The sequence below is a fragment of the Cuculus canorus genome, chromosome 2, assembly GCF_017976375.1.
Source record: "Cuculus canorus isolate bCucCan1 chromosome 2, bCucCan1.pri, whole genome shotgun sequence".
NCBI lineage: Eukaryota > Metazoa > Chordata > Aves > Cuculiformes > Cuculidae > Cuculus > Cuculus canorus.
In genome coordinates, this window is record NC_071402.1 from 141,035,180 (window position 1) to 141,054,197 (window position 19,018).

At 36.5% G+C, this 19,018-nt stretch overlaps 1 protein-coding gene across 6 annotated transcripts in view; it reads left to right on the plus strand.

Annotated features, from left to right (window-relative positions):
- MLLT10 (MLLT10 histone lysine methyltransferase DOT1L cofactor) overlaps positions 1 to 19,018 on the plus strand; it is a 122,667-nt gene that overhangs the window by 78,482 nt on the left and 25,167 nt on the right. For all 6 annotated transcript variants that reach the window (XM_054060109.1, XM_054060111.1, XM_054060107.1 and 3 more), the window contains one exon: positions 6,949 to 7,127. In XM_054060109.1, coding sequence (XP_053916084.1) covers positions 6,949 to 7,127 — 179 coding nt within the window. The remainder of the gene's footprint in view (positions 1 to 6,948; positions 7,128 to 19,018) is intronic.

The following is a 19,018-nucleotide window of genomic DNA, read 5'->3' on the forward strand; positions in this document are numbered from 1 at the left end:
TTTATGATCAACTTATTATATGTTTTATACTTTAAAAATACTTGTTTACACCTAAAAAATTCTATTTGAGAGTTGTTACGTTTTCACTGCTGTTCTGCTTTTTGCTGTGTGATAAATTTATGCGTTGTCCTTCTCAATCTTACTCTGGGCCCCACAGTCAAACTTTTTTGGCTTGACCTTGATGTCTCATCTCTCTTGCATCATTTTTGTGGGCCTACCACTGGAAAGCACAAAGAGAGGATACGGGATACAGACGTACATAACTGTTGCGGATTTTAGTATGTGCTTTAAAAAAGACTATGGGGAGTGATGACCTGAACAGGATAATTTTATGTTAGAGCTAGCTGTAGATTGTAATGATTGGTTGTAGCATTCCTTAATCAAGCATCCTACAGCACGCCTTCGAAGATACCAGTCTTTGCCTTCAGTCTCCATGCCTTCATATCACTGGAATTCAAAAGAGAGAACTTTTGAAGTAGGAACTCCTGTAAAAGACTGTATTACGTGCACAGTGAAGAGGAATCTGGGATGCCCAGTGACTCACTATTTCAGCACTGAGATAGGTTGCTGTCAGAATGATTTGAAGCTATGGAAGGTTTTTGGAAACACATTAAGTTCTCTTCATTAAGAAACATGGTCACAAATGTTATGCCACTACTCAGGAATACTTCTTTAGTGAGCCTTCAACTGCTTTTGTTTTAGTACGTCATATTAAAATGACTTAGGCTTGCATATCTTGCCTCACCGTGACACGAGTGAGCATCTAAATAAAAGCTAAGATCTTTATTTATCAATTGTTCTTCCATACCTGTCTAACTTCTTCTTCTTCTTCCAAAGATGTTTCTGTTCTGTGACCTACTTGAACTACAGCTCTTTCCTGTGCTTCTGAGCATGTGTGCCTCAGATATGATCATGGAGCTCTTTATCTTACTGATCTTCTAGAGGAGTACTTCATAATGTCTTGAATCACAATAGAATAAGCATGGAATTCTTAATGTGTCCTACTTCATAAAGGTGAATTAATTATGTATCTGAACATTAAACTAGCAGTTGTAAAGCATCTCAAAGATTTATTGTGGGGAAATTAGAACATCTGGAGGAAACAAATGGAAGGAGGTTTGTCCCTCTGCTGTCCCTGTCTTCCACTTCTACCCCCACCCCCTAAAGACGGCACAGTTCAATTGAGGTATAACTGCCATGGGACAAGTTACAACTGTTCATAAAAGATTGGAATAAATTAATAGAGGAAGGGTTGGAAGCAAATGTAAGGCTAATAATAACAAAGATGATTCCTCATGCTCAGAATCTGTACACGTTAGATTTCTAGAGGCTGTTATCCTCACCCTTTTCTTGTGCTTTTCCTTGTGCAGCTGATGTTGGTCACTCTTAGAGGTGGATGTACTGGGCTAGAAAAACTATACCGGTTCTCCCTGTGTTCCTAGTCCAGCACAGCATTCATTTATCTCCTGGTGTCATGTTCAAACCTCTCAGAGAGAAAATTCGCCTTGGCTGGGGCATGAAAGATGTGGGCTTGAGCCCTTCTACAGTGGAGGGCTGTAGTGCAAGGCCTGTAATCCAGTAGCCTAGATTAAATCAAAGTAGGAACAGATGCCCTTTGCACCAGGAAGCTGTAACTTTTCTGACAGTGGGTTAGGCAGTTTTGAAATCTTTTACTTAAACTCTACCTGTGGAAATAGAAGTGTAATTGAGGACTGTGTACTGACTAAGCTTGGTTAAAGCAACTCGTATGTGTTTTTTCATGTTAGTTAGCTGGTGGATGTATTCCTCAATGTTACAGTTTATTGAACAGTGTAACACTGCTAATGTGTTAATGAATTTGAGATCAAATATAAAATAACCTTGCTCACTATAGCAGGGGGGCCTACCTGAACAGTGAAGTAGACCCTTTTGGTAGCTATATGGATTAGTTCTGATCCTTCACCCCCCTATCCCGTTACTGAATATATTTCTGAATGACTGTAGGTAGCTGTACAGTCAGCTTCATGAACATAGCAGTGGGAGTAGGCAAAAAAGATAGACTGGACCTCTTGTGCTAGCTGAGCTGTCAAGGATTTGGAGTTAATTTTAATGAAATTGATAGCAGACTTAAGGTCTTTGCTGTATATGAAGATGATATGATGTTGCTCTTGTCCTTGGATTCATCGTATATGTGACATTGGCATACTGAGTTATGTTCCTGAGATAACGTGAATGTCAGTATTTGCCTTTGACTATAAATTTGGTCTTTTGACTATAAGTCTGATCTCTGGGCTATTTTCAAAGGGGATAATTACGACAATCTGCCTTCCGTCAATAGTATGAAACTGAAATAGTTGTTCCATTTTGAAAATGCCTGTACCTGTGTCTTCCTTCTTCCCTTCCACCCCCAGTGGTGCGTATTCTTTGGATACTTTGAGCCTGGGAGTTTTTCTTCCTTCTACCTCATCACGAAGAGGACAGAGAATGCTCTTTGTGGAAGTAGGGCATTGCCTGTTGATCTGTGAGAGGCTGGTGTGCCTCCATCAAAAAAGGATGCTCACTCACTGAAAGGGAGAGAAGTGCTGTGCTGGCTTGTTGTCAGGCTGCAGATCAGTAACTATCATTTCTGTGCATTTCTAGAACTGATACTAGATCTGCAGAACTGATCTAGAACTGCAGAATCTTGTGGAAACCTACCTGAACGTGGACTCTACCGTTCTGCTCATCAGCAAGAAAACAGTTTTATTATTTGATTGTTAGATATCACATTCCTTCATGAAGGAAGCCCTACCATCCTGTAGTTTCATTATCTCAGATGAAATGAAATGAAATATTGTTGCTAGTTTGGCAGTTTCAAACACAACTTTCTTCGGCTTTTAGGCAACTGTGTTTCAGTAACCTGTTTTTATTTGCTTGTGTTTAGCATTAGATTCACTTTAGCTCATTTCCATATTACAAAATAACAACTAGTGGGATATTTCTTCCACTATCATCATTCTGCTGCAATAGAACGTGTTCTTTCTTGTGTAACTAGACTTAATCAACTTTTCTACAAGTTTAGTTACTAATAATGGACTGCTTCATTCAAAGGCAGTTTTTCATTTTGCTTGATATAGAAAGTTGTCTTGGTTTTAGGGAAGCTCACAGGAAGTGAATGTACTGAAAATTAGTATAGCTTCAGTATTTGTAGAGAAGCTCTTGTTCTTATAACTCAAAATTTCCTGCCCGGTGTGTGTCTGTCTCCTCCCCAGGTAGGAAGGTTCTGTAGTGCTGTGCAAGTTTAGTGAGGTTGCAAGTGTACATTTAAAAAACCCTCTTTGACAAGGTTCTGCCTATTCCGTAAGTTCTGGCAAAACGCTAGGATCAGCAGCCTGTGGTAGACACCTGAAATAACTTCCTCTCTTAGCAGTTGTTACAAGAGTCTCAAGTTACTGACTTGAAAAAGAAAGTACAACTTGATGGTAGGGAGAACATTTTCCTAGCTTCTTAAGGAAGCAGTCTGCATATTGCCTCTCGTGGTTTTGTCCCACAGTGAGCTTTGAGCCTGTTGTCTGATTTAGAGCAAACCTGATAAAAAAGTCTGGAATATTTACCTTCTAGTAATAGAGGTGGATGGTGTATGGCTACAAGAGTAACCACAGCCTACTTTTGGCTCTTGCTGAACCAGGCAGTTTGATTAACCGTTCTGCTCACTTAACTATTTAATTTTGAGATTTTGAAGTTCTGTGTGCCACTTGATGGATGTTGTTGCCCAGCTAGTTCTGGCTTGAGGTTGTTCTGTTTTTTACTGTTCTTGAAGTTCTTTTATTTTCTCTATTATAAATTTTGTCATTGATTGTCAACCAAAGAATAAGTTTTTTTCCAATCGGCGTAGTCTGATGTGTTCCCCGCTCTATAGCACTACCCTCCTGTGCTAAGCAGGCAGTTATTTGTTGTCTAGAGATGCTTTTTTCTTCCCCCACAGTTGCCTTTTTGTTAGGCCTTTCACTTCAGCAGTGCGGGCTATATGTGGCACTTCAGCTGTCAGAACCTGAAATCATGTTCTGCAGCTAATGTTAGTTAGTGGTGTTGAGCACAGTCAGACTTTATCCAAAGTGTTACTTATCCATTTCCACCTGGAGCTGAAGAACTGTGTTCTGTTTAAAATGCTTAAGACTGTATTTAACCAAGCAGTCTCTGTCTCTGACAAATTACACAATGCCGTTCATCACAAGCTATAGCTAGTTGGCTTTTCAGTTATGTGGGAAGGACTTCAAGGTGGTTTGTTTGTTTTAAACATAAATCTGGTTTATAGTGATTCGTTCAGGCTTTTATTATTATTCCTTTCTGATCCAGAAAGTGATTTATCTATCCCCAAACCCCAAAAGGACAACTTGATATGTTTGAGACATTTTAAATATGTACTTTCTTGGCTTCCTAATATGATATGCACATAGATTTTATACTGGTATTTTTAAAATGGTGTGAAAGTCAAGGATTTATTTGTCTGTTCAGCATACAGTTCTTATTTGAATGCTGGCATGGACTTGCATGACTAGTTCCAGCAGGTGCATGTGCTTTTACATATAAAGTGTGAAGTAATGCTAAATGGAAGTACGTAGCCCAAACAGAGTGTGCAGATAGGTCATATTTGTACTGTGTTTTGCGATAGTGACTGTTTTTACTACTACAAAGACTTCTACTAGCAACAAATAATAGCTTGCCTCATTCCAGTGGCAAACTAGCTTACTGCTTGTCTTTCTTTTGAAATAGTTTTTTGCCCATGATTTTATAAGTATCTGCTTGTGTTCAGAATTTTATTTTTAAGAGGAAGAATAAACCTTATCATTAAAATAAAAGCAGCAGTAGCTCTGCAGTTATTAAATGTATGCTATTTTGAAAAATTAAGAAAAATATTTCTACAATAGCTTTAAAATTTTGGAGTTAATTTTACCTTTATGGCAAAATATCTTTTCTTTTTTACTACTCGACTGTCAGCAAAAATTTTGTTTTCTCCACTCATTATCATTGACGTTTTATGACAGTGATAGCGTTTGTGGTGGCGAGCTCTTACGATTTCATAAGTGTTGTGATATTTCATTATTTTACCCTTAAAATTCACAGTTCCCGGAGCCAGATAATTGCATGACAATTCCATCTTTTCCAAGAATTTTTGTACATTTTGTTGTTTTAGTACATTCGAAATACAAAAGATAAAAAATCTCATCCTTTTTATTAATTTGAAATATTTGATTGAAAGCAGATTTTTAAAAAATGCTTTGAATATATTTCAGGTTTTGTGGTTATAATATCACATTTAAGAGTAGACTTAGTAGCTGGACTGTTTGGTAATCGTGTTCATTTTGGTGGTGTGTAGGGACAGATCTAGAGCAGGATTCATATAAATTTACTGTCTAGTTAGATGGGGCAGGTATAATTGGAGAAGAGTTATAACAAAGTGAACGCTTTAAGAATCCTAACTGTTAATAATGCCATAACTGTAGATTTTTGGGATGATGACAAAAAACAAAAGGAGAGGCAGATGACCTCGGAAGATGTGCTAAATGGGAAAAGATACAAAGGTCAGTAGAAAAGCAGAGCAGGTGTGGGATGGCTCTGTGATGAAGAGATTGGGGAGAGGTTGATGAGAAGTCACTAATCTCAGGCAGGAAAAAAAGTATTGTTGGAATGGGTCTTCAGCTGTTTTTTTCTTATCTTTTTCTAGGAGGGTCTGGCTTGTTTTCTCTTACATTTTTCATGACAGTTAATAGAAGCAGGGAATTTAACATGCATCAGTGTTTGCCTATTATGTGTGGGTTCGGATGATGTTGGTCTCCCTTGACTGCCTGCGCTCAGAGGGACTGCTGGGTGGCGAGTGCTGTTTTAACATTGCGTATCTTCTTACTGTCGCTGCCTTCTTCCGATCATTATTTGTATGAGTGACAAACGAGCTCCACCCTTTGCCTTCTAACTGGCATTTCAGTTCTGTTGCTTTTTTTGATCTAACCATGTTCATTCTACTTCTGTTTACTCCCTGTGGCACTCTTCTCTAACTGCAGTTCAGTGCTACCATGCTTGATATTCCTTGGCCAGCTGACAGCTGACTTATCTAATGCACGTGGAGCCTAGCAGTTTCATAGACAGGTACTACTTCTTGTCCTGGGCTTCTGGTCAGTAGGGTTTTTCCCCAACCTATATGATGAACTTTACCCTGCATGTAGATGAACAGAAGTAATGGCTTCACAGAGGGGTACGAACTCTTCCTGTTTAAATTGCTATTGTACAAGTCTGACTAATGTTAACATGTTTAGTAATTTACTTGTTGGTTGTTCTAGCAGAAATGCTAGTCAAGCGTTTGTAGATCACGGATGGAGTTTTAGATTGTGAATAAATGAAATACCACCAGTCCTACCAGCAAATCTGAGTACTTTGTCCTCAGACTTGTTGTCAATATTTTTCTGAAAATACACAAGCAATCCTTAGTTGCCAAAATGACAGTTTTGGGCAAATATATGTTATTTAGAAACATTTTTCTTTAAAGTTAAAACTATTTTTCCTTTTGTATTGTGTATATTCAGTTATATAGCCCAATACTTTATTATTTACCTACTTAATATTTTACAGTAATTAGTTGAAAGAACAGACACTGATAGCAGACTCAGTTGAAGACAGGCATTTTAGCCAAAAATTCTGCTACTGTTAATATTTGAGCAGTTTGTAATGCGCATAAATATTTGATCTATTACACATGCTTTACAAAAACGTAGAACTGAATCAATCTGTGTTCCCTGAACTGTAGAATGTCAAATGATGAGACTCCTTTTATCAATCAGCATGGCTAGAATTTCAACACAGAAGCTTTCTGCATTATGTATTAAGTGATCTTGTTTGTCTTGATTAATTTTCTACTGCATATTTACATGGTTACTAGAAAACAGAGGGGAGGGGAGAGATAAAGATGCATGTAATCGTTTTTGTAATTTTTTTCAGGTATTTTTAGCAGCAATGATGTAGCAGTATCATTTCCAAATGCAGTATCTGGCTCAGGATCTAGCACTCCCGTTTCCAGTTCTCATTTACCTCAGCAGGCTTCTGGCCACTTGCAGCAAGTGGGAGCTCTATCACCTTCAGCTGCGCCTTCTGTAACTACTGTTGTTGCTGCAACTCAGGTAAACTATCACAAGAGTTTAAGATCGCAACTGTGTTATTGACCTGCTTATTTTCAGTGTTAAAAGAAACAATAATTTGTTTAAAAATAGGTGAATAAACATTGTATTTGTTGTGAAAACTTTATGGTGGCTACAAGTTCCCCACAATATCATGTAGTCCCATCTTTGTAAAGCATAAATATTTTTAAAAAAATGGTCTGTAGAAGGGTGTGGTAATAATGACTGTATTATTACTAGTAGCATAAATGCTGATTTAAAAGAGGAAAATGTATAATGTTTTGCGTGTTTTGTGCAAAAATGCTGGTATTGGTTAAAGAGTAGAGGAGTTTATTTGCGAGATTTGACAAATAGGCAACTAAGGCTGGCCCTGGCAAAGAGGTGGCCAAAGCTGACATCTGGATAGCAAATGGAAGTTGACACATATGCTGGTTTTGTATTTGAGAGGTCATACAAATGAAGATACGTAGTTCATGCTTCATGGTGAAGAGATAAGAGAGGCACTGGAGGAGTACAGAAGGGTGATGTAGGCAAAATAATGAACCAGAAAAAATGTCTTTATGGTAGTGTTTTTTGTGAATTTAAGTTGGGAAGATTAAATTTATCAAGACAAGAGAGTACAGAGGTATAGTTGTAGAGGGCCACCACAATGAGAGTATGTATGAGGGAATACTGTACTGGACGTAATGTTTTCATACTTCCTGTGTCTTGTATTTTTCATTTTCTGATGGGAATCTGTTTTACAATGAATGTATCAAGTATATAATGTTATTTGTGTGTGTGCATATAAGCAATCAACTTTTCACTTACAGAATCTGCAGTGATCTAAGACAGTGGGTATAAACCTGAAGAATTAAAGTCAAGCTCAATACATAAATACTTATATGTATGTGCATGCACGCACATGTGTGTGTGTTTAAATACATGCATTGCAGAAATACTATGTGCAGGCCAGCATGGAATGTATTGCAGTATCGAGTAACACTTTGTTATTATAGATGGCAGTTCATATTTTTACCTAATTCTTCTGGGCTGGTTTCCTAAAGAAATAATGCTTGCATTATGCCAGTTTGTCTGTGTGACTTCTGTCTTGTAGTTGGGAACCTGTTGGCTAATTTCACCTCAAATTGGGTGAAATCTCTGTTGCAAAAATTGATAGAAATTATTTTAAAGAAATGAATTAAAAATGCAGTGCTTTGGCGAAGAGCCAGTATGGATTTTGTGAAGGGAAATCACAGCTAGTTGGAGTTACCCCCTTTTTTTAAAAAAATTAAAAGAAAAAAAAATCCTGAGGAGTATTACTCCCCATAACTCACTGAAGATGCTTAAATGGAAGAGTCTGGAGATAAGGGGAGAGATTGTGTCATAGTTTAGTGGCAGATTAAAAGATTTGAAAAAGCCCAAACAAATAGATGCTCAGTTTTGATAGTGGGGAGGTTTTCCATCAGAGTCTTGGGAAGATCAGCCTTACTGCCTTTTGTACAGCTCAATGTGTTCATAAATGATCCAGGAAAAGGAAGAGGTACAGAAGCCAAGTTTGCTGGTTATGTGATGTTATACAGTGAGCTACTATGAAGATCAGAGGTCACAAACCGCTGAAAGACCTCACTAGCCTGTGTTGACAGGGTGGTAAGAGTGAAAATGCAATGAGTGTTAAAGGGAAAAGGCGGTTTCTATTCAAAACAGATACAGTAGCTATCAAAAAAGTTATAAGAGCAGCCATGGTAGTGAACAGTGGAAAGGAAAAGCATCCTTATAAGGGACGAGTAAGTGGTGTAGAACTCAGCACTGAGATGGGGTAAGACAAAGGTCTATAAATAATGAATGACATGAAAAAGTTAAATAAGCAAGAATTATGCACCATCACTTCTAATTGATACTCTGTCAGATGATAAATGGATTAAAAAAACAATGGGACAGAGCCCATACTTAGCAAGTAGGAACAGAAATGCCATAGTAACTCTTCCTCATGTTGTCACAAAAAGGTGAAGTATACCCTAAGAGATTAACTTTCTCTCAATGTTCAGCTGAACTAGAGAGCCCTCCATACGTTCAAGGCTTAAAATTTCAGTCCTTCTTTTCACTCTTTTTTGGGGGGGTAGATCAAGTGTATGTATATATGGACTAGCACAAAGATGTGCTGCTAAGATGTAGTTCTCTAAGATCTCAGCTGTTAAGTTTTCTTAGATCTCTATTGGGCATTTGTAATTATGCTTTTGGGGGCATCATGAATTTGACAATTTTTGATGGATTTTTTTCTTTTTAAAGCAAGGGCATAAAGGAATTCTGTGGAAAAGGTCTTGGGGGAAAAATATTGCCATAGATACACTCTCAAAATCGGATGAATTATTTTGATTAGGAGCTTATGGTAGACATCTAATACAGAAAAGTTTATTCTTAGTATAAGAAAACTTGCAAGCATTGGAAAGCAACTGTCCTAATGTGAGAAAATTAGGTAATATTGCTGTGTCCTATTGTTTCTTTTAATAATTGCCATGCCCATGTGAAAACATCACCAATTGAAACCTTTAGTTGCTACTTTTTCCTTCAAGAACTGAACAATATCCATTTTAAAGCTTAAAAAAATTCAGCTTGAAAACCCTGGACTGTGATTCTTTCATTCTCTTGTCTAATATGATAGTTCCCACCCATACTGTGGGTTTTGTTTTTAAGACAAGACCACAGTGTGGGCCTTGTTGCGATCACCTTTTCTTTTGTGTCTCATTTTCTTCTCTCTCATGCCACTCAATTTTTATTCCAATCTAATAAATCCAGAAGAGATTATTAGCTTGTGTTCCATGCTGTGCCGTAACTGAATTTAAATGCTGGTGTTCCTCACCATGTGGGAATCAGTGATCTAGTAAAAATGCCACTTGCTGGAAATGCAGGGTTTTTTTGCATGCTATTTCTCTTTTTTTTATGTGTTTTGGGCATAGCGTCAGATGGATTACACTGCTTAATTTCGTGAGGCTTTATTACCTCAACAATGCATTTAACAGTTGCAAGAATATAGGGAAAATAGGATACCAGAAAGAAGGTGCCACTCACATATTCTTTTTGCTCCTGGTTTTCTATGAATTGACCATTTTGACATGTTTGTCTGTACTGCCTCTTTTGCATGTAATAGCAAATTACTGTATCCCAAACTATAGTCTTTTCTCTCTGAAGCATGCCTAACTTTTGCATGAATATTAATTTTTCCTCTTTTTTTTTTTTTTGAATAGTCTCTTATTTTTCCCTGTTAAGCCAAGTCACAAGTTGCACCACTCTGAGGTCCTATGCTCTGACCTTATCTCAAAGATTTCCTTGTGTTTCATAAGTATTGCAGAAATGTTTGTCAGCCTGCTGTGGTGTTCTGTAGGAGTTTTCTGTGTTGCTCTTTCTGATAAGTTATTCTTAGTGATTAATGTATGTTCATTAAAAAAAACAGTGACCTGGGTGCCTCAGCAGCTTCTGGTATCATACAGCTTGTCAGGAAATAGCGATTGCTAGAATAATGTATTTTATTTTATTTTATTTTATTTTATTTTATTTTATTTTATTTTATTTTATTTTATTTTATTTTATTTTATTTTAATTTTTTACTTAGATTTAATTTTATAATTAAATATTTGCTACTTTGCTTGAGGTTGTGAGTGAACTTGGTTGAACTGTCTGTCCTTTTGGTTATTTAAATGAGTGGAATTACTGTACTACAGCTCAGTGACCATTTATTTCTGGCGGCTCTACGTTCAGAACACAGGATCAGACTGCAGAAATGAAAGTAAAGGCTCTTGACTGGGTTTTCTTCTAGTCATTGATGATTAAAGCCATCTCTAAGACCTTATTCCTTTTATGAAAAAAATTATGCATTTAATTATGTTATTATCTCATTTCAATAGTATTTTTAGTGGGAGTGGAAATGGCTTGTAGTGGTTTTCATAGGACATAAAGCCTTTTATTTCAAAAGTTTGTAGCTCATTGAGTCTGTTAGTGTATGGTTCAGTAATAGATGATGTTTACATTATAGTAATCTCAGTTTATTCAGAAATTTTTAGGATTTATGCTTATTCTGGAAATTTAATATGATCAAATTGTGACTTTGTAGATTTTTTTTTTCCCCCCTTTCACATGTGATGGTATCTGTGCTCTTTGTGACTGTAATAAGCCTACCTGTGAGGCAATTTCAAGCAATATTGCACATAGTTGTCACTAACCTGTTTTGCAGATACAATCCAAAAGATTGTTTTCTCTTTCTTTGGACAGAGAGAAAAATGTTTTTTGCTAGTGCATTCTTCTTTCCTTTTTAAGCTGTTTTTTTTCCTTTGCAGCTTCTGTTTAATGTTCTTACTAAGTTCCCAGCTCTTACTTTATGCACCATGCTTCCTTTGCCACAGAAGCAGCTAATTGAGAGAAGGAAAAGGACAAGAAGTATTTGTAACAACAGTCCTTAAGGCTTGCACAGAGATAGGGAAACTGAATAATTACTGTTTGTTTCTGGTTTTAGTCCTGGATTTATTTGTGCTGGTATGATAGGCCCTCTTCATTGTAGTGTAATGTACTACTGCCTCTGTGGTGGAGATGTGATAATTGAGAAGGTAGGTGCTGCTGCTTAGTTGCAATTCGAAGTGAAGTAAGTTTGCTTTAATGACTTCCATTATCCCTTCTGAAATTCATTTGGCTTTACTCCCCTGAGGAGCAGCAGAAAACCAGCAGGGTTTTCTTTAGCATTCAGGTAGTGGTGGCTGTCCTTCTTTGTCTGATCCAGCTTTTAGAGGAAGATAAGGCTTGTGTTTTTTCAATAGATGTGGAGTTATTTGTTAACAGTAGAGGAATGTGAAAGCTCAGGAATCCTGAGATCTTGTCAGATTTTGACTGTAGGGCACCCCATGTTTCAGATGCTTCTGTCCTGTGGTTTTTATTTCCTCATTTTTCTGGATTTTGGATCTCTGTAGTACCCTGATCTTTCTCGACATTTCTAGTTTACATTGTTTTTTGGCTTCCTGTTATAGCGTTTTTTGTCTTGTCATAGTTTAAGTCTGCTCATCATTTTGCACACTAGGAAGTTCCTCCTCCTTTTCCTTGTCTATTCTGGCACCCATGGGAAAGAAAGTAAAAGCATGAAGAACTCTGTTCTTAGGTCTTGTCCCTGTCAACAGAAGCTAGGAGCAGTTTTGGGAGCAATTGTATTTATACCTTCCAAAACAGTGGTGAAATTATGAAGGAAATTAAGAGTACATCTTCAACAGCTAGTCTTTGCTGAATATTCAAGTTGAGCGGTTTTTTTGCAAGTCTTCAGAAGGAGGGTTTGGGCATTTTCACAGGACAGTAAAATGCACGTAACTGATGGACACTGCCAAGTTTGCAGTTGTAGCCTCAAATCATTAATTTCATATTCTCAAATTTGGTATGGCCAATGAAGATAATCCTGCATCCAATTCTGTTTCCCAGCCTTGCTCAGAGAAACATAGCCTATTTCCTGCCTCTTTTTTTGATAAAATAGTCAACTCAAAGTAAATGCGAGGAAGAGAGGAAAGTTTCAGGTTAAGCATCTGAATTTTGGTAGAGCTGAGCAGATGAAAGTGTAAGTCCATTTAGGGGAAGTTTCTAGGCCATCCTCCCAATGGGTTCTCTAGAAAATGGCAGGCTTATTAACTGTCAGTGTTTAATGAACTTTTCTTTGGGGATTAGAATGAATACATGAAAAAAGACAAATTGCCCTAAGTTCTAGGACTTTGGGATGTGACAGATGCAATGATCTCAGACTTCAGGTGACCTGCACTAGGTGGTTGGCTGCTTAAATGAGCTTCCTGCTTTGCTCCTGAGGTACAGATTGGAACCAGCTGTAATGGCTGAAGATAAGAATGTAGTATAATACTCTTGCAGACACCTTTTGGATCAGAATATATCAAGACTTAAAACCAGGGACTTGGAAATCATCTTGACCAACTTAAGCAGTAATCCTGTCTTGCAGTGCAAAGGAGCTTACCCTAATTATGGTAAATTATTATAAGAGTTGTAGTCAGTGATGATTCCCATAACTTTAGAAGATCTCTGTGCTCCTTTTATGTTTTTTTCAGGCCACTTTCTGAACTCTGTTTCTTAACATAGAAGTAGTTAAGATGTTGAATACCAGAATAGCTCTTATAAAATCTAGAGCGCAGATATTACATATTTCTACTGCTTATCTGCAAAGCTAGTGATGGGTGGGTGCCTTGTTGTGAAACCTTAGAAATCAGTCATTTATGGAAAGCATAGAGAATGCTAATGACAGTATGTTAAGGTAGTGCTACATTTCTCCAAATCATGCTTCCTCTGGTGATCATGATGGTGATGTAAATTCATTTGATGTTATAAAATCATAGAATCATTAGGTTGGAGAAGACCTTTGAGATCATCAATTCCAACCGTACCTGTCCACTACTAAATCCCTAAGCACTTCATCTACCTGCCTTTTAAATACGTCCAGGAACGGTGACTCAACCACCTTCCTGTTCCAGTGAACAGGAGTTACCTAGAACTTATCTAGAACAGGAACTTATCTAGAGTTAAGTGACCTTTCCTGTAGATAAACAGTATGTTTTGTAGGTTCTATTAGTTCATTTTTTAAAATTCAATTTATACGTGGCCATACAATGCATAGTATGTTGGTCAGTTTTGGTTTGTTTGGTTTTTTTTTTTCAAGATCCAACATATAAGTAGCAGGTTTAATAGATTTGTCATTAGTTTGGCTGTATTTTCCACATTTGTCTTTCTAAAGGTGATCTGTACTACCTTTAAGATGAGTGGTAATTAAAAAAGAATAATAAAGATCTGGAGATCAAGATATTTCATGATTTAAGTCATGTGCTTCTAGAAGGAAATTATATCCTTACTGAGTACTAGAATTCTCTGATCAAATGAAACAGTAATTAACATATAAGACTACAAGATCTTTCAAAAGAGGTTCTTACCCACTAGTTAAAGGTAAATTGTCTGCATGGGCCACAGACTGCTTAGATGTTGAAATTACTCTGTTCTCCTTATAACTTAAAAAAAAATGTAAAAGGAAAAGCCAGCACATCTGGAATGAAATGAAATAATTCTGAAAAGAATATGTTGCTTATCCTTGGGACTCATTGATACAGGAAATTGCCAGTGCTGGTAGATTTAGAACACCTCCCTCAGTGTGTTGTAGGCAGGGAGGTGGTTGGTAGTGTGTTGTAAGATGTCAGTGCTAAATAGTAGTGACTTTCTTTACAGAACAACTAAACCATATCTGTGCCGCAGCCACCTAAATTTAAGAGTCTTGCAAAACTAAAAACGTAAAAGAACCGTGCTAGTAAAAGTTTTTCCATCTAAATTTTCTTGTTTGTCACTTAAAAGGTGTTTTAATGCCTTGTTACTTCTAGGCAAAATGAGTAAAAATCTAATTTTCTTCTCATTCAATCTAACAGAGGATTTTTGGGGTGGGGGTGGAGGAAAGTAGTAAGGAGGAAGAATTTACAGCCAGAGGGAAAATTCCTTCTAACATGTGACTCAACTAGAAGAACAAAGGAATCATAGTTACAAGTAATCTAGTATTTAGCCCAATTAAAATCTTTACTCTCTACGTTTTCCTCTTGCTTCAATAAGATTGTCTTCATGTAGAATTATGCAGGTAATCTGAAAGGCAGTTGTATGATTTTGTGCTGTGCTGCATGCTGAGACAACTGCATCAGTGTTTTGGTCTAGCAAGAAATGTTTTCTGCCGTCAAGCTGAAGCTTATTTAGCTTGGCTTATCTGGTGCTGCTGTAGCAACCATCAGTCTCCAGGCAACTGAGGCACATTGACCTCTTCATTGAACTAAGTGTAGCACTACTTCAATGTAGCCGCCTGAGACAATAGTAATGTTGGATGTGAAAAATGTGAATTTTTCTAGTCTGTATGCAATAGAAAGAATAAATAAAAAATATTTAAATGAAACCAAATATTTAGGTTTGACTTGAAAAAAATTTCAAGTTTACATGGTGTAAACTTTAATACAAGCTGCAAAGTTCATGGCTGAGGCAGTGCACTTAGAGGCCTTGTATAAAATGTTGAGAATCTTGCAAGCATATTTACACAGTAGTAACTCTGCTTCTGTAGGTATTTGTTTCATTACATAATAGTAAAGTTGAAGTTTATTTAGAAAGTGAAACATCAATGTTTGTGAATAAGTGGCTGATTTGTTATTATTACTATTTTTGAAATTACAAATGGTCTTGAAAGTAGTTACTCTTTGCTCAGATCCACTGCTTGCCGAATTGTTAGTGTCTGGCATTCTTTGGAATGCTCACGTGAAGAAAATAAAGTACTATATGTCTATACTAGGTTTGTTTCCTAGTCAAGTAATTTTTTCTAGTCAATATGAGAGTGAAATTGTGATTCCTCATGTATATGTTAAAATTCTTAAGGAAAGCAAATTCTTGGGTAGGGTATTTCTTCCATTGCCTGTGTAGATCAACTATAGAGTAATTGTATGAAGGAGATAGAGGTAGAAGGAAAGAAGGGAGGAACAAACCTGAGGTATAGAGCTTTGTGTTGGAATGGTAGCTCTGTTTTCAGTTAGGTTTGTGGGGGAGGTGGAGGAATCCCAGGGTCTTATCTCTGTAAAGCCTTCTTAACAAAACCAAACACCTTCCACAACCGAAACCAAAACAACAACAACAAAAAATCCCACCAAAAAAATGCAACCAAACAGAAAAGACTTATTAATGAGGTAGCAATCTGTTAAATTTTTGTACAAGTCTTTTTTTGTTTGTGTCTAGTTTATAAATAAATAGGTTTTAATTGGTTAAAATTTGATATAATATCCAACTCAGTTAGCATGGAAGAGATGAGTAAACTGGTGGTACTGTTGAGGTTACAGCTTTTTCACATTATTGGGTGATAGGCCTTCTACCCATGTGTTTTTTAATGACTTGATGTGCCCTTGTTGTACACTGGGCAGAGGTATAAATTAGTTTCTGTAGGTGTGCCATTAATTTTTCATTTTGCTTTTCAAATCCTACTGTGTTTCCCAGTTGCATTCATTCATGCCCTCCTTGGAAAATATTTGAGTGCTGCTGTTTGAAGGTTAGATGGTTTCATTTAATTGAAGGATTTATTTGTACATTTAATCAAAACAATTGATTCTTAAAGACAGTATTTGATTATTTGCTTGTTCATTAGCAAGAGTCTTCATCACAGCTAGAAGTTCAAAGTATTTATTTTTGCTAGTAACATAATAAGCACTAATGATGTGAATAATGTATCCATAGGATGATTTTACATGTCATGTATACAGTTTTCCTGACGGATTTTAATTATAATAATTTGTACATTTATAATTAATGCTCTTTTTGATTGAAAAGTTGCTTTTTTCTTCTAAGTTATCACAAACGCATTTTCTGATTTCATTTTAACTTTTACAGCCTCCTAATTAAGCTTTTTAGTTATTTCTTTTCTTTCAGCCAGTTAGTGAAAACATTTATTGTAAAATTGCACCTTGAAAATCTGTTCTAAAAAATACCTCCAAACTTTAAGGACTTCAGAATGCTTAGATGGTCATGGTGGCAGTATAGGATGGGTTACCTTTTCAGCTCCAGTATTGCTTTTGTAGAATGGGTGAGTAAAAGACAACAGTGGATGTTTGGGGTCAATTCACATTGGTGATTTATGTATGATAGCAGGTGAGATGAGGTTAGCTGTAAAATGTATGCTTTCCACTTTCAGTGGTCAATAGTGCTGTAGGCTGTTTTAGTCAAGAGGTCAATATAGTTTGTTTTTGAAAATTAATTATGTTCAACTTACAACTATGAAAGCCAAAATACAAATTAAAAGGTGTAAATTAAAGTATTGGTTTAGTTAAAATATGTAAACAGAGTTTATCATGCTGCATTTTAATATTTTGCTACTGGTTTTCAAAAGTCACATGATGGTTTTCAGACGAAATGTGGAAACACTGTTTATTAAAGATTTTCTCTGTTGTCCTCAATTCCATCTGTATTTCTTGGCGTATGAAAAAACAAACAGTAATTTGGAAATTTTTTTCATTGGAAAGAAGATTTATGTAAGATGTCTAAGCAGACTACTTATTTGTGGTGAAGATATTCAAGAGTTGTGTTGCAGCAAGTGATGACTGAAAAGCTGTGGATGTAGCAGAACTTCCTCTTCGGCTTCCTCAAAATGTGGTGTATTGCTGCAGTTCCCTGCAATGTGATCACCCACCTATAGGCAGTGCACAATGCCATCCCAGATGGACAAGTAATGGAATTCAGAGAGGACAAGTGGAGATGTGTAGCAGTGGTTCCCTCATCTCCTAAATAAAGTTATAGATGGTATCAGAGGTAAAGAATGAAAGGAAGCAATAGCATAGCCTTCCCATTGCATTGAGTACCCAAGAAAAAACAGCTTGTTATACACTCCCCGTAGCATAACAGGCCTTAAAAATTCTGGGGATAAAATCATTTTCTTCACTTGTCCAAGTTAAGCAGAGAAACATAAGAAAGTTTGCTTTTGCTGCTATTACTTGATAGGCAGCTCTTTTCACTTGTCAAGAAAAGTAATTAATGTATATTTATGCATGTTATCACTTTTTTATCATTATGTACATAGCATTAATCTATTTGAGAATCTCTTGCAATGCAGGTTTTCATTTTGGTGTTATTTTCAGCGTTACATTGTTCAGATAAATGTTGCTTGCCATTGACCAACATACATCAGTTTAAGATGACTTCTAGATGAAGTAAGCTGATGTTACTGTTTGGTCTACTGCTTGAATTTCCTCCCTTATTTAAAGAAGCTAGACAATTCCATAAAAAGCATTAGTAACATCTTCTCAGAGTCTAGCAGAATAGTTTACAAAAATATAGCTTTGAAGTTCATCAGCATATTTTTTATACTGCTTTCAGTAGTAGTTGACCATAAGAAGTAAATGATGGTGATACCTAGTGCTCTTGATTTCCTTACTTTGTATTAATAGGAACAGGGTCTGTTTTGTGCTTTTTATGACAGCGTCATGCTGTGATGAAGAACCTAGTATGATTGATAAGTGGCATGACCCTAACCACGTTAATCTGGTACGTGTACTTCAATGCGGGAGCAAATACTTGCTTTTGTTTTAAATGAGGAATAAAAATATGCTTTGAAATGATTGTTGACAAATAGATATTGGCTGAAGTAGATAAACGGCTGATCTGTCACTAATGGTAAAGCATAGCCCTAATATAAGGTACAATATGGCAATGACTATTCTTAAAGCAGAGAGGAAAAGGGATATTGATTGGATATAAAGTGATTAAGAAGCCTTCTTGGAATTGGTTGTTCTGGCCATCCTTGTTGTCCTATCATGAAAGGAGGGAGAGTTCAGTAATGTTTTAACTACAATTAAATCCCTCCCCTTTCTTTATGGAAACTCAACTGTAGGCATTTCAGCATTAGCCTAAACAATGGTTTTGAATATGTTAAGCCCCTAACAATTAGGGAGCAGTTTGGGGCATTGAATAATGTGGAATGATGCAATTGAACGTGACAGCTTCAACAGTCAGCCTACTCATGGGACCTGAAAGTTGTTCACACTTGGTTTCATCTCTCATCACACGTTGAGTATTAAAACCTTACTGGTGTGGAGCTGAGACAGAAAAGAGGCCTGTTATCAGAAAATATTTAAAGCATAAAACTTGAAAGGAACAAGAGAATAGGCATACTTAAAGGTTCTCCAATTTTTGAGACCTAGTCTAATTTTATACAGCTAAGTATTGTGTTGTTTTTCTCCCCTTTGGTTTTTTTGCTTAAAGAACATGTAACTTTTGAAATGAAGAAACTATTTTCTCTGGGAAGTTAAAATGTCCAGTTATGAATGCAAATAGTTGTCAACTTGGGAAACTTTATAGTCACACTGTTATAGTAAAATACCATTTCGGAGTGATGCAAA